The sequence below is a fragment of the Melopsittacus undulatus genome, chromosome 30 (assembly GCF_012275295.1).
Source record: "Melopsittacus undulatus isolate bMelUnd1 chromosome 30, bMelUnd1.mat.Z, whole genome shotgun sequence".
Lineage (NCBI taxonomy): Eukaryota > Metazoa > Chordata > Aves > Psittaciformes > Psittaculidae > Melopsittacus > Melopsittacus undulatus.
In genome coordinates, this window is record NC_047556.1 from 283936 (window position 1) to 295627 (window position 11692).

General features: G+C 52.6%; 1 protein-coding gene across 1 annotated transcript in view; it reads left to right on the top strand.

The window, feature by feature from the left end:
* CHD8 (chromodomain helicase DNA binding protein 8) overlaps positions 1 to 11692 on the top strand; it is a gene marked incomplete at its 3' end in the record, with an annotated part of 90963 nt that overhangs the window by 34354 nt on the left and 44917 nt on the right. The window contains exons 16-20 of the mRNA XM_034072505.1: positions 601 to 844; positions 2057 to 2233; positions 3973 to 4116; positions 6412 to 6667; positions 9462 to 9675. Of these exons, the coding sequence (XP_033928396.1) occupies positions 601 to 844; positions 2057 to 2233; positions 3973 to 4116; positions 6412 to 6667; positions 9462 to 9675 (1035 nt within the window). The remainder of the gene's footprint in view (positions 1 to 600; positions 845 to 2056; positions 2234 to 3972; positions 4117 to 6411; positions 6668 to 9461; positions 9676 to 11692) is intronic.

Below are 11692 nucleotides of genomic sequence, written 5' to 3' on the forward strand. Positions count from 1 at the left end.
GGATGGGGATGGATGATGATGATGATGATGGATGGGAATACCAACTGGAAGGGGTCAACTGGCTCCTGTTCAACTGGTACAACCGGTAAGGGGGTACTGGGAATGATGGGGGTACTGGGAATGAATGGGAATGAATGGGAATGAATGGGGATGAATGGGAATGAATGGGGATGGATGGTGATGATGATGATGGATGATGGATGATGATGGATGATGATGATGATGATGATGATGATGATGATGATGATGATGATGATGGATGATGATGATGGATGATGATGATGATGATGATGATGGATAATGATGATGATGATGATGGTGATGGATGATGATGGATGATGATGATGATGATGGATGATGATGATGGATGATGCTGATGCCAATGATGATGATGATGATGATGCTTGATGATGGTGATGATGATGATGATACAATGATGATGATGATGCTGATACAATGATGATGATGATGATGATGCTCATACAATGATGATGATGATGCTGATACAATGATGATGATGATACAATGATGATGCTGGTACAATGATGATACAATGATGATGAAGATGATGATGCTGATGCTGCTGCTCTCCCCCCCCAGTCAGAACTGCATCCTGGCAGACGAGATGGGCCTGGGCAAGACCATCCAGTCCATTGCCTTCCTGCAGCAGGTCCATGGCTCCGGTGTCCATGGTCCCTTCCTGGTCATCGCCCCATTATCCACCATTGCTAACTGGGAGCGCGAGTTCGGGGCCTGGACCCACATGAACACCATCGTGTACCATGGGAGCCTGGCCTCCAGGCAGATGATACAGCAGTATGAGATGTACTGCAAGGATGCCAGGGTGAGCCCATTGACTCCCATTGATCCCAGTGCCTCCCATTGACTCCATTGACTCCATTGACTCCATTGACTCCATTGACTCCATTGACTTCCATTGACTCCCATTGACTCCATTGACTCCATTGACTCCATTGACTCCATTGACCTCCATTGACTCCATTGACTCCATTGACTCCACTGACTCCATTGACTCCATTGACTCCATTGACTCCATTGACCTCCATTGACTCCATTGACTTCCATTGACTCCATTGACTCCATTGACTCCATTGACCTCCATTGACACCCATTGCCTGCCATTGACTCCACTGACTCTCATTGACCACCATTGACCTCCATTGACCGCCATTGACTCCCATTGACCACCATTGACGCCATTGATGCCCATTGACTCCCATTGATCCCATTGCCCCCATTAACCCCATTACCCCCTGTTTAGGGCCGTTTGATCCCCGGTGCCTACAAGTTCGACGCACTCATCACCACGTTCCCATTGACTCCATTGATGCCCATTGATTCCCATTGACTTCATTGACTCCCATTGATTCCCATTGACTTCCATTGATCCTCATTGACGCCATTGACTCCCATTGACCACCATTGACACCATTGACTCCCATTGACTCCATTGACTGTTATTGACTCCCATTGACTTCCATTGACTTCCATTGATCCCCATTGACCCCCATTGACCTCCATTCACTCCCATTGACTTTCTTTGACTTCCATTGACTTCCATTGACTCCCATTGACTTCCATTGACTTCAGTTGACTCCAATTGATTCCCATTGAGTCTCATGGACTCTCATTGACCCCTATTGACTCCCATTGATCCCATTGACTCCCATTAACCCCATTACCCCCTATTTAGGGCCGTTTAATCCCCGGTGCCTACAAGTTCGACGCCCTGATCACCACGTTCCCATTGACTCCCATTGACTTCCATTGACTTCATTGACCGCCATTGACCCCCATTGATGCCCATTGACTCCCATTGACTCCCATTGACTCCATTGACTCCCATTGACGCCATTGACCCCCATTCACTCCCATTGACTTTCTTTGACTTCCATTGACTCCACTGATGCTCATTGACCACCATTGACTTCCATTGATCCCCATTGACTCAATTGACTCCCATTGACTCCCGTTGACTTCCATTGACTCCCATTGACCCCCACTGCCCCCCATTAACCCCATTACCCCCATTCAGGGCCGTCTAATCCCCGGTGCCTACAAGTTCGACGCTCTCATCACCACCTTTGAGATGATCCTGTCTGAGTGCCCGGAGCTGCGGGAGATCGAGTGGCGCTGTGTGGTCATTGATGAGGCTCATCGGCTCAAGAACAGGCACTGCAAGCTGCTCGACAGCCTCAAGCACATGGACCTGGTCAGCACAATGGGATACAGTGGGGTTAATGGGGGGTAATGGGGGGTAATGGGGGTTAATGGGGGTTTAATGGGGTCTAATGGGGTTTAATGGGGTCTAATGGGGTTTAAAGGGGGTATAATGGGGTCTAATGGGGGTAAATGGAGGTCTAATGGGGGTTCAATGGTGTCTATTGGGGTTTCAATGGGGTGTAATGGGGTCTAATAGGGTCTAAAGGGGTCTAATGGGGTCTAAATAGGGTCTAATGGGGTCTAATGGGGGTCTAATGGGGTCTAATAGGGGTCTAATGGGTTTAAAGGGGGTCTAATGGGGTCTACTGGGGGTTCAATAGGGTCTAATGGGGTCTAAAGGGGTCTAGAGGGGTCTAAATGGGGTCTAATGGGGATCTGATGGGGTCTAAAGGGGGTCTAATGGGGGTATAATGGGGTTTAAAGGGGGTCTGATGGGGTCTACTGGAGGTTCAATAGGGTCTAATGGGGTCTAATGGAGTCTAGAGGGGTCTAAATGGGGTCTAATGGGCTCTAAAGGGGGTCTAATGGGGTGTAAAGGGAGTCTAAAGGAGTCTAATGGGGTCTAAATAGGGTCTAATGGGGTCTAAATGGAGTCTAATGGAGTCTAATGGGGTTTAATGGGTTCTAAATGGGGTCTAATGGGGGTCTAATTTTGGGTAAATGGGGTTTAAAGGGGGTCTAATGGGGTCTAAAGGGAGTCTAATGGGGGTGTAATGGGGTCTAATGGGGTTTAAAGGGGGTCTAATGGGGGCTCAATGGGGTCTAATGGGGTGTAAAGGGGTCTAATGGCGTCTAAATGGAGTCTAATGGGGTCCAAAGTGGTCTAATAGGTGTCTAAAGGGATCTAAAGGGGGTCTAATGGGATCTAATGGGGTCTAAAGGGAGTCTAAAGGGGGTTTAATGGGGTCTAAAGGTGTCTAATGGGGGTCTAATGGGAATCTAAACTGGTCTGAAGGGGGTCTAAAGGGATCTAATGCGGTCCAGTGGGGGGTCTAATGGGACCTAAAGGGTATGAATGGGATCTAAAGGGTATGAATGGGATCTAAAGGGTATGAATGGGACCTAAAGGGTATGAATGGGATCTAATGGGCATGAATGGGATGTAAAGGGTATGAATGGGACCTAAAGGGTATGAATGGGACCTAAAGGGTATGAATGGGATCTAAAGGATATGAATGGGACCTAAAGGGTATGAATGGGACCTAAAGGGTATGAATGGGATGTAAAGGGTATGAATGGGACGTAAAGGGTATGAATGGGATCTAAAGGGTATGAATGGGATCTAAAGGGTATGAATGGGATGTAAAGGGGTTGAATGGGATCTAAAGGGTATGAATGGGATCTAAAGGGTATGAATGGGACCTAAATGGGATGAATGGGACCTAAAGGGTATGAATGGGACCTAAAGGGTATGAATGGGATCTAAAGGGTATGAATGGGATCTAAAGGGTATGAATGGGATCTAAAGGGTACGAATGGGACCTAAAGGGTATGAATGGGATCTAAAGGGTATGAATGGGATCTAAAGGGTATGAATGGGACCTAAAGGGTATGAATGGGGTGTAAAGGGTATGAATGGGATGTAAAGGGTATGAATGGGATCTAAAGGGTATGAATGGGACCTAAAGGGTATGAATGGGGTGTAAAGGGTATGAATGGGATGTAAAGGGTATGAATGGGATCTAAAGGGTATGAATGGGATCTAAAGGGGTTCTGTCCCCCCCATAGGAGCACAAGGTGCTGCTGACAGGCACCCCCCTACAGAACACAGTGGAGGAGCTCTTCAGCCTCCTGCACTTCCTGGAGCCCTCCCAGTTCCCATCCGAGGCCGAGTTCCTCAAGGATTTTGGGGACCTCAAGACTGAGGAGCAGGTAAAGGGATGGGGGTTGCTATGGGGATGGGGGCGGGTCCGGCCCTATGGATCCATAGGGTACCATATAGGGATGCTGTCCCTATGGATCCATAGGGTACCATATAGGGATGCTGTCCCTATGCATCCATAGGGTACCATATAGGGATGCTGTCCCATGCATCCATTGGGTACCATATAGGGATGCTGTCCCTGTGCACCCATTGGGTACCATATAGGGATGCTGTCCCTATGCATCCATTGGTTACCATATAGGGATGCTGTCCCATGCATCCATTGGGTACCACACAGTGATGCTCTCCTGCATCCCCATCCATTGGGTACCACATAGGGATGCTCTCCTGCATCCATTGGGTACCACATAGGGATGGGGGCGGGATCCGGCCCTATGCATCCATAGGGTAACATATAGGGATGAGAGCATCCCCATCCATAGGGTACCGTATAGGGATGAGAGCATCCCCATCCATAGGGTACCATATAGGGATGGGGTCTGCATCCATTGGGTACCATATAGGGATGAGAGCATCCCCATCCATTGGGTACCACATGGGGATGGGGTCTGCATCCATTGGGTACCACATAGGCATGCTCTCCCCTGCATCCCTCCATCTCCATCACCCATTGGGTACCACATAGGGATGCTCTCATCTCCATCCATTGGGTACCCCATAGTGATGCTCCTGCATTCCCATCCATTGGGTACCACATGGGGATGCTCTCCTGCATCCCTATCCATTGCTCACCCCATACTGATGCTCACCCCATTACCTTTATAGGTCCTTCAGCTGCAGGCTCTCCTCAAGCCCATGATGCTGTCCCCATTGCTCACCCCATAGCTCACCCCATACATTACCCTATAGGTCCAGCAGCTGCAGGCCCTGCTCAAGCCCATGATGCTGTCCCCATTGCTCACCCCATAGCTCACCCCATTGCTCTCTATAGGTCCAGCAGCTCCAGGCCCTACTGAAGCCCATGATGCTGTCCCCATTGCTCACCCCATTGCTCCCCATAGGTCCAGCAGCTCCAGGCCCTACTGAAGCCCATGATGCTGTCCCCATTGCTCACCCCATTGATGTCTATAGGTCCAGCAGCTCCAGGCCCTATTGAAGCCCATGATGCTGTCCCCATTGCTCACCCCATAGCTCACCCCATTGATCCCCATACTGATGCTCACCCCATTGATGTCTATAGGTCCAGCAGCTGCAGGCCCTATTGAAGCCCATGATGCTGTCCCCATTGCTCCCTATAGTGATGTTCCCATTACCCCCTATAGGTCCAACAGCTGCAGGCCCTATTGAAGCCCATGATGCTGTCCCCATTGCTCACCCCATACATTACCCTATAGGTCCAGCAGCTCCAAGCCCTACTGAAGCCCATGATGCTGTCCCCATTGCTCACCCCATACATTACCCTATAGGTCCAGCAGCTCCAAGCCCTCCTCAAGCCCATGATGCTGTCCCCATTGCTCCCTATAGTGATGTCCCCATTGATCCCTATAGGTCCAGCAGCTGCAGGCCCTACTGAAGCCCATGATGCTGTCCCCATTGCTCACCCCATAGCTCACCCCATAGCTCACCCCATAACTCACCCCATTTCTCTCTATAGGTCCAGCAGCTCCAGGCCCTATTGAAGCCCATGATGCTGTCCCCATTGCTCACCCCATAGTGATGCTCTCACCCCATACATTACCTCTATAGGTCCAACAGCTGCAGGCCCTCCTGAAGCCCATGATGCTGTCCCCATTGCTCACCCCATAGTGATGTGATGCTCACCCCATAGCTCACCCCATTGTACCCCATAGGTCCAACAGCTCCAGGCCCTGCTCAAGCCCATGATGCTGTCCCCATTGCTCACCCCATAACTCACCCCATTGATCCCTATAGTGATGTCCCCATTGATGTCTATAGGTCCAGCAGCTCCAGGCCCTATTGAAGCCCATGATGCTGTCCCCATTGCTCACCCCATAGCTCACCCCATAACTCACCCCATTGATCCCTATAGGTCCAGCAGCTCCAGGCCCTGCTCAAGCCCATGATGCTGTCCCCATTGTTCACCCCATAGCTCACCCCATAACTCACCCCATTGCTCCCCATAGGTCCAGCAGCTCCAGGCCCTGCTCAAGCCCATGATGCTGTCCCCATTGTTCACCCCATAGCTCACCCCATAACTCACCCCATTGCTCCCCATAGGTCCAGCAGCTCCAAGCCTTCCTCAAGCCCATGATGCTGTCCCCATTGCTCCCTATAGTGATGCTCACCCCATAGTGATGCTCACCCCATACATTACCCTATAGGTCCAGCAGCTGCAGGCCCTATTGAAGCCCATGATGCTCCGCCGCCTGAAGGAGGACGTGGAGAAGAACCTGGCCCCGAAGCAGGAAACCATCATTGAGGTGGAGCTGACCAACATCCAGAAACGTTTCTATAGGGCCATCCTAGAGAGGAACTTCTCCTTCCTGGCACGTGGGGCTGGGGCTGCCAACATGCCCAACCTGCTCAACACCATGATGGAGCTGCGCAAGTGCTGCAACCACCCCTATCTCATCAATGGTAGGGTCTATGGGGCCCATATATGGGGCTGGATGGGGGGCAGAGCCATTGGGGGTTATGGGGGGGTTAACATGCCCAACCTGCTCAACACCATGATGGAGCTGCGCAAGTGCTGCAACCACCCCTATCTCATCAATGGTACAGTCTATGGGGCACATATATGGGGCTGGATGGGGTGGAACCAATGCATGTTATAGGGGGATTCAAGGGGGAAAGCATCATTGTGTGGTACCCAAGAGATGGAGATGGAGGGATGCAGGAGAGCATCACTATGGGGTGAGAATGGGAGCATCACTATGGGTACCAATGGGGATGGAGAGCATCACTATGTGGTACCCAATGGATAGGGATGCAGGAGAGCATCACTATGTGGTACCCAATGGATGGGGATAGACCCCCATAGATCCCCATATTCACCCCATAGACCTCCATACAGCACCATATTCACCCTATATCCCCCCCATAGACCCCCATATTCACCCCATAGACCCCCATAGGCCCTCATATTCACCCCATAACCCCCATCTCTCCACAGGTGCCGAGGAGAAGATTGTGGCCAAGTTCCCATAGACCCCTATATTCACCCCATAGACCCCCATAACTCACCCCTATTCACCCCATATAACCCCATTCTCACCCCATAGGTGCAGAGGAGAAGATCCTGTCCGAGTTCCGCGCCTCCTGCCCCACGGCTGCCCCCCATAGACCCCCATATCCACCCCATAGACCCCCATATCCACCCCATAGACCCCCATATAAACCCCATTCTCACCCCATATCTCACCCCATAGGTGCAGAGGAGAAGATCCTATCCGAGTTCCGCGCCTCCTGCCCCACGGCTGCCCCACATACCCCCCATAGAACCCCATATAAACCCCATATACCCCCCATAGACCCCCATATAAACCCCATAGACCCCCATATCCACCCCATAGACCCCCATATCCACCCCATAGACCCCCATATAAACCCCATTCTCACCCCATATCTCACCCCATAGGTGCAGAGGAGAAGATCCTGTCCGAGTTCCGCGCCTCCTGCCCCACTGCTGCCCCACATACCCCCCATAGAACCCCATATCCACCCCATAGACCCCCATATCCCCCCCATAGACCCCCATATTCACCCCATTCTCACCCCATAGGTGCAGAGGAGAAGATCCTGTCCGAGTTCCGCGCCTCCTGCCCCACGGCTGCCCCACATAGACCCCCATATCCACCCCATAGAACCCCATATCCACCCCATAGACCCCCATATCCACCCCATAGACCCCCATATCCACCCCATAGACCCCCATATAAACCCCATATAACCCCATATCTCACCCCATAGAACCCCATATCCACCCCATAGACCCCCATATCCACCCCATAGACCCCCATATAAACCCCATATAACCCCATATCTCACCCCATAGGTGCAGAGGAGAAGATCCTGTCCGAGTTCCGCGCCTCCTGCCCCACGGCTGCCCCACATACCCCCCATAGACCCCCATATCCCCCCCATAGACCCCCATATCCACCCCATAGACCCCCATATAAACCCCATATGCACCCCATAGACCCCCATATAAACCCCATATAACCCCATATCTCACCCCATAGGTGCAGAGGAGAAGATCCTGTCCGAGTTCCGCGCCTCCTGCCCCACGGCTGCCCCCCATAGACCCCCATATCCACCCCATATAACCCCATATCCACCCCATAGACCCCCATATCCACCCCATAGACCCCCATATAACCCCATATCTCACCCCATATCTCACCCCATAGGTGCCGAGGAGAAGATCCTGTCTGAGTTCCGCGCCTCCTGCCCCACGGCTGCCCCACATACCCCCCATAGACCCCCATATCCACCCCATATAAACCCCATAGACCCCCATATAAACCCCATAGACCCCCATATCCACCCCATATCCACCCCATAGACCCCCATATAAACCCCATATAAACCCCATATAACCCCATATATCACCCCATAGGTGCAGAGGAGAAGATCCTGTCCGAGTTCCGCGCCTCCTGCCCCATGGCTGCCCCACAGACGCTGGCTCTGCAGGCCCATAGCCCCCATAGACCCCCATATCCACCCCATAGACCCCCATATCCACCCCATAGACCCCCATATTCACCCCATAGACCCCCATATCCACCCCATAGAACCCCATATCTCCCCATAACTCACCCCATATGTGCCCTATATCACCCCATAGGTGCAGAGGAGAAGATCCTGTCCGAGTTCCGCGCCTCCTGCCCCACGGCTGCCCCACAGACGCTGGCTCTGCAGCCCCATAGACCCCCATATCCACCCCATAGACCCCCATATCCACCCCATATCACCCCATATCTCCCCATATAAACCCCATATAACCCCATATCTCCCCATAACTCACCCCATATGTGCCCTATATCACCCCATAGGTGCAGAGGAGAAGATCCTATCTGAGTTCCGCGCCTCCTGCCCCACGGCTGCCCCACAGACGCTGGCTCATACACCCCATAGACCCCCATATCCACCCCATAGACCCCCATATCCACCCCATAGACCCCCATATCCACCCCATAGACCCCCATATTCACCCCATAGAACCCCATATCCACCCCATAGACCCCCATATTCACCCCATATAACCCCATATCTCACCCCATAGGTGCAGAGGAGAAGATCCTATCTGAGTTCCGCGCCTCCTGCCCCACGGCTGCCCCCCATAGACCCCCATATCCACCCCATAGACCCCCATATTCACCCCATAGACCCCCATATCTCCCCATAACTCACCCCATATATCACCCCATAGGCGCAGAGGAGAAGATCCTGTCCGAGTTCCGCGCCTCCTGCCCCACGGCTGCCCCACAGACGCTGGCTCTGCAGGCCCTGGTGCGCTCGGCAGGGAAGCTGGTGCTGCTGGACAAGCTGCTGCCCAAGCTCAGGGCTGGGGGGCACAAGGTGCTGCTGTTCTCGCAGATGGTCAGGTGCTTGGATATACTGGAGGACTACCTCATACATAAGAGGTCAGTCTATGGGGCTCTATGGGTCTCTATGGGGTGTCTATGGGGCAGCTATAGGGAGATATGGGTCTCTATGGGGTGATATGGGGCAGCTATGGGTCTCTATGGGGCAGTGATGGGGAGATATGGGTCTCTATGGGGCAGCTATGGGGTGAATATGGGGCGCTATGGGGTTTCTATGGGGGGATATGGGGGTCTATGGGGTAATGGTGCGATGCTTGGATATACTGGAGGACTACCTCATACATAAGAGGTCAGTCTATGGGTCTCTATGGGGCGCTATGGGGCAGCTATGGGGCGCTATGGGGTGTATATGGGGTTCTATGGGTGTCTATGGGTGTCTATGGGGTTCTATGGGTGTCTATGGGTGTCTATGGGTGTCTATGGGGTTCTATGGGTGTCTATGGGTGTCTATGTGGGTCTATAGGGTGCCTATGCAGGGCTATGGGGGGTGCAGGCAGCGCTGCGGCGCGGCCTCCAGGGGGCGGTATAGTGCTGCGAGGGGGCGGGGCCAGCGGAGGACACGCCCCCTGCCTCTGGGCTATGGGGGGGATAAAGGGGCTCTATGGAGGCTCTATTGGGTCTCTATGGGGCTCTATGGGGTGCTATGGGTCCCTATGGATACTGCCTGCCCCATAGCCTCCCATTGATGTCCTATGGATACCACCTGTCCCATAGCCCCCATTGACCCCCATTGACATCCTATGAGTACCAGATGCTCCATTGACTCCCATTGATGTCCTATTGATACCTCCTGCCCCATAGCCTCCCATTGATCCCCATTGACATCCTATGGATGCAGGATGCTCCATTGACCCCCATTGACATCCTATGGGTACCAGATGCTCCATTGACTCCCATTGATGTCCTATGGGTACCTACTGCCCCATAGCCTCCCATTGACATCCATTGACATCCTAGGGATACAGGATGCTCCATTGACTCCCATTGACCCCCATTGGTGTCGTATGGATACCACCTGCCCCATAGCCTCCCATTGATCCCTATGGATACCTCCTGCCCCATAGACCCCATATGTGCTCCATAGACCCCATATATGCCACATAGACCCCATATCCACCCTATATCCACCCTATATCCACCCTATAGATACCCCTATGAGCGCCTGGACGGCCGGGTCAGAGGCCACCTCCGCCAGGCTGCCATCGACCGCTTCAGCCCCTATGGCTACTGCCTGCCCCATATCCCCCCATAGACATCCTATGGGTACCAGATGCTCCATTGACTCCCATTGATGTCCTATGGATACATCCTGCCCCATAATACCCATTGATCCCCATTGACATCCTATGGGTACCAGATGCTCCATTGACATCCTATGGATGCAGGATGCTCCATTGACTCCCATTGACATCCTATGGATGCAGGATGTTCCATTGACTCCCATTGACTCCCATTGGTGTCCTATGGATACCTCCTGCTCCATTGCCTCCCATTGACTGCCATTGATGTTCTATGGATGTAGGATGCTCCATTGACATCCTATGGGTACCAGATGCTCCATTGACATCCTATGGGTGCAGGATGCTCCATTGACTCCCATTGACATCCTATGGATGTAGGATGCTCCATTGACTCCCATTGACTCCCATTGACATCCTATGGATGCAGGATGCTCCATTGACTCCCATTGACACCCATTGGTGTCCTATAGATGCAGGATGCTCCATTGACCCCCGTTGATGTCCTATGGATACCTCCTGCCCCATTGATCTCTATGGATACCTCCAGCCCCATAGCCCCCTATTGATCTCTATGTGCCCCATATGTGCCCCATAGATACCCCTATGAGCGCCTGGACGGCCGGGTCAGAGGTCACCTCCGCCAAGCCGCCATCGACCGCTTCAGCCCCTATGGCTGCTGCCTGCCCCATAGCCTCCCATTGACCCCCATTGACATCCTATGGGTGCAGGATGCTCCATTGACATCCTATGGGTACCAGATGCTCCATTGACTCCCATTGATGTCCTATGGGTACCTCCTGCCCCATAGCCTCCCA